A 609-nucleotide genomic window follows, 5' to 3' on the forward strand; every position below is an offset into this window, starting at 1 on the left:
GTCGCGTCGTTGTTCGGATCTGCCTTTCAATTGAGTCCTTGTTCATGTGCCGACGCAAGCCGCGGTGGGGCGAGGACGCAGTCAGTGGCAATTCTATTCATTCGACACTGACGCCACACTCCAGACCCTTGTCAGCTGCCCAAGTCGACTTTGCTGGTGTTGCTTCGCTCGAAAGATCCCAAAGTGATTCATGAATGCATGAACACACTTGCGCGGAGACGTAATCGAGGAGGTAAAGTCCCGCGTGACTGTTGAGATTGGAACGACTCAGTTGATTGGGCTATAGTATCCACTTGTAATGACTGGAGCACGGACGCAGAGCCCTAGATTCAGCCACGTCTTCGTATGCTACTCGTGCGCGATCCAATCATCTCCTACGGCTCTTCCGCGAGGTCGACATTGTCCGCGAGCCGCACGACGCGCTCCTCCGGCACGCGCACCTGGTGGTCGTACGCCCAGCGAAGGACGCGCGGAAAGTCGCGGCACACATGGCGCGTGCTAAAGTCCGGGTACTGGCTGCTGTGCCCCGCGACCCAGTCGTACGTGATCAGGCCGGTGTCGGCGTGGCACATCAGCGTCTGGCGCAGCATCTCGATGCAGTGGTCTGCG

At 58.5% G+C, this 609-nt stretch overlaps 1 protein-coding gene across 1 annotated transcript; it reads right to left on the reverse strand.

Annotated features, from left to right (window-relative positions):
• Window positions 1–374: 374 nt before the first annotated feature.
• FIBRA_09078 (uncharacterized protein) lies at window positions 375–590 on the reverse strand (the record flags this gene model as incomplete). Its single annotated transcript, XM_012321410.1, has 2 exons — window positions 375–440; window positions 489–590. The coding sequence occupies 2 exons, from the start codon at window positions 588–590 to the stop codon at window positions 375–377; spliced, it is 168 nt and encodes a 55-aa protein (XP_012176800.1).
• Between the last annotated feature and the right edge of the window lie 19 nt (window positions 591–609).

Source organism: Fibroporia radiculosa (assembly GCF_000313525.1).
Source record: "Fibroporia radiculosa TFFH 294 genomic supercontigs, scaffold8033, whole genome shotgun sequence".
Lineage (NCBI taxonomy): Eukaryota > Fungi > Basidiomycota > Agaricomycetes > Polyporales > Fibroporiaceae > Fibroporia > Fibroporia radiculosa.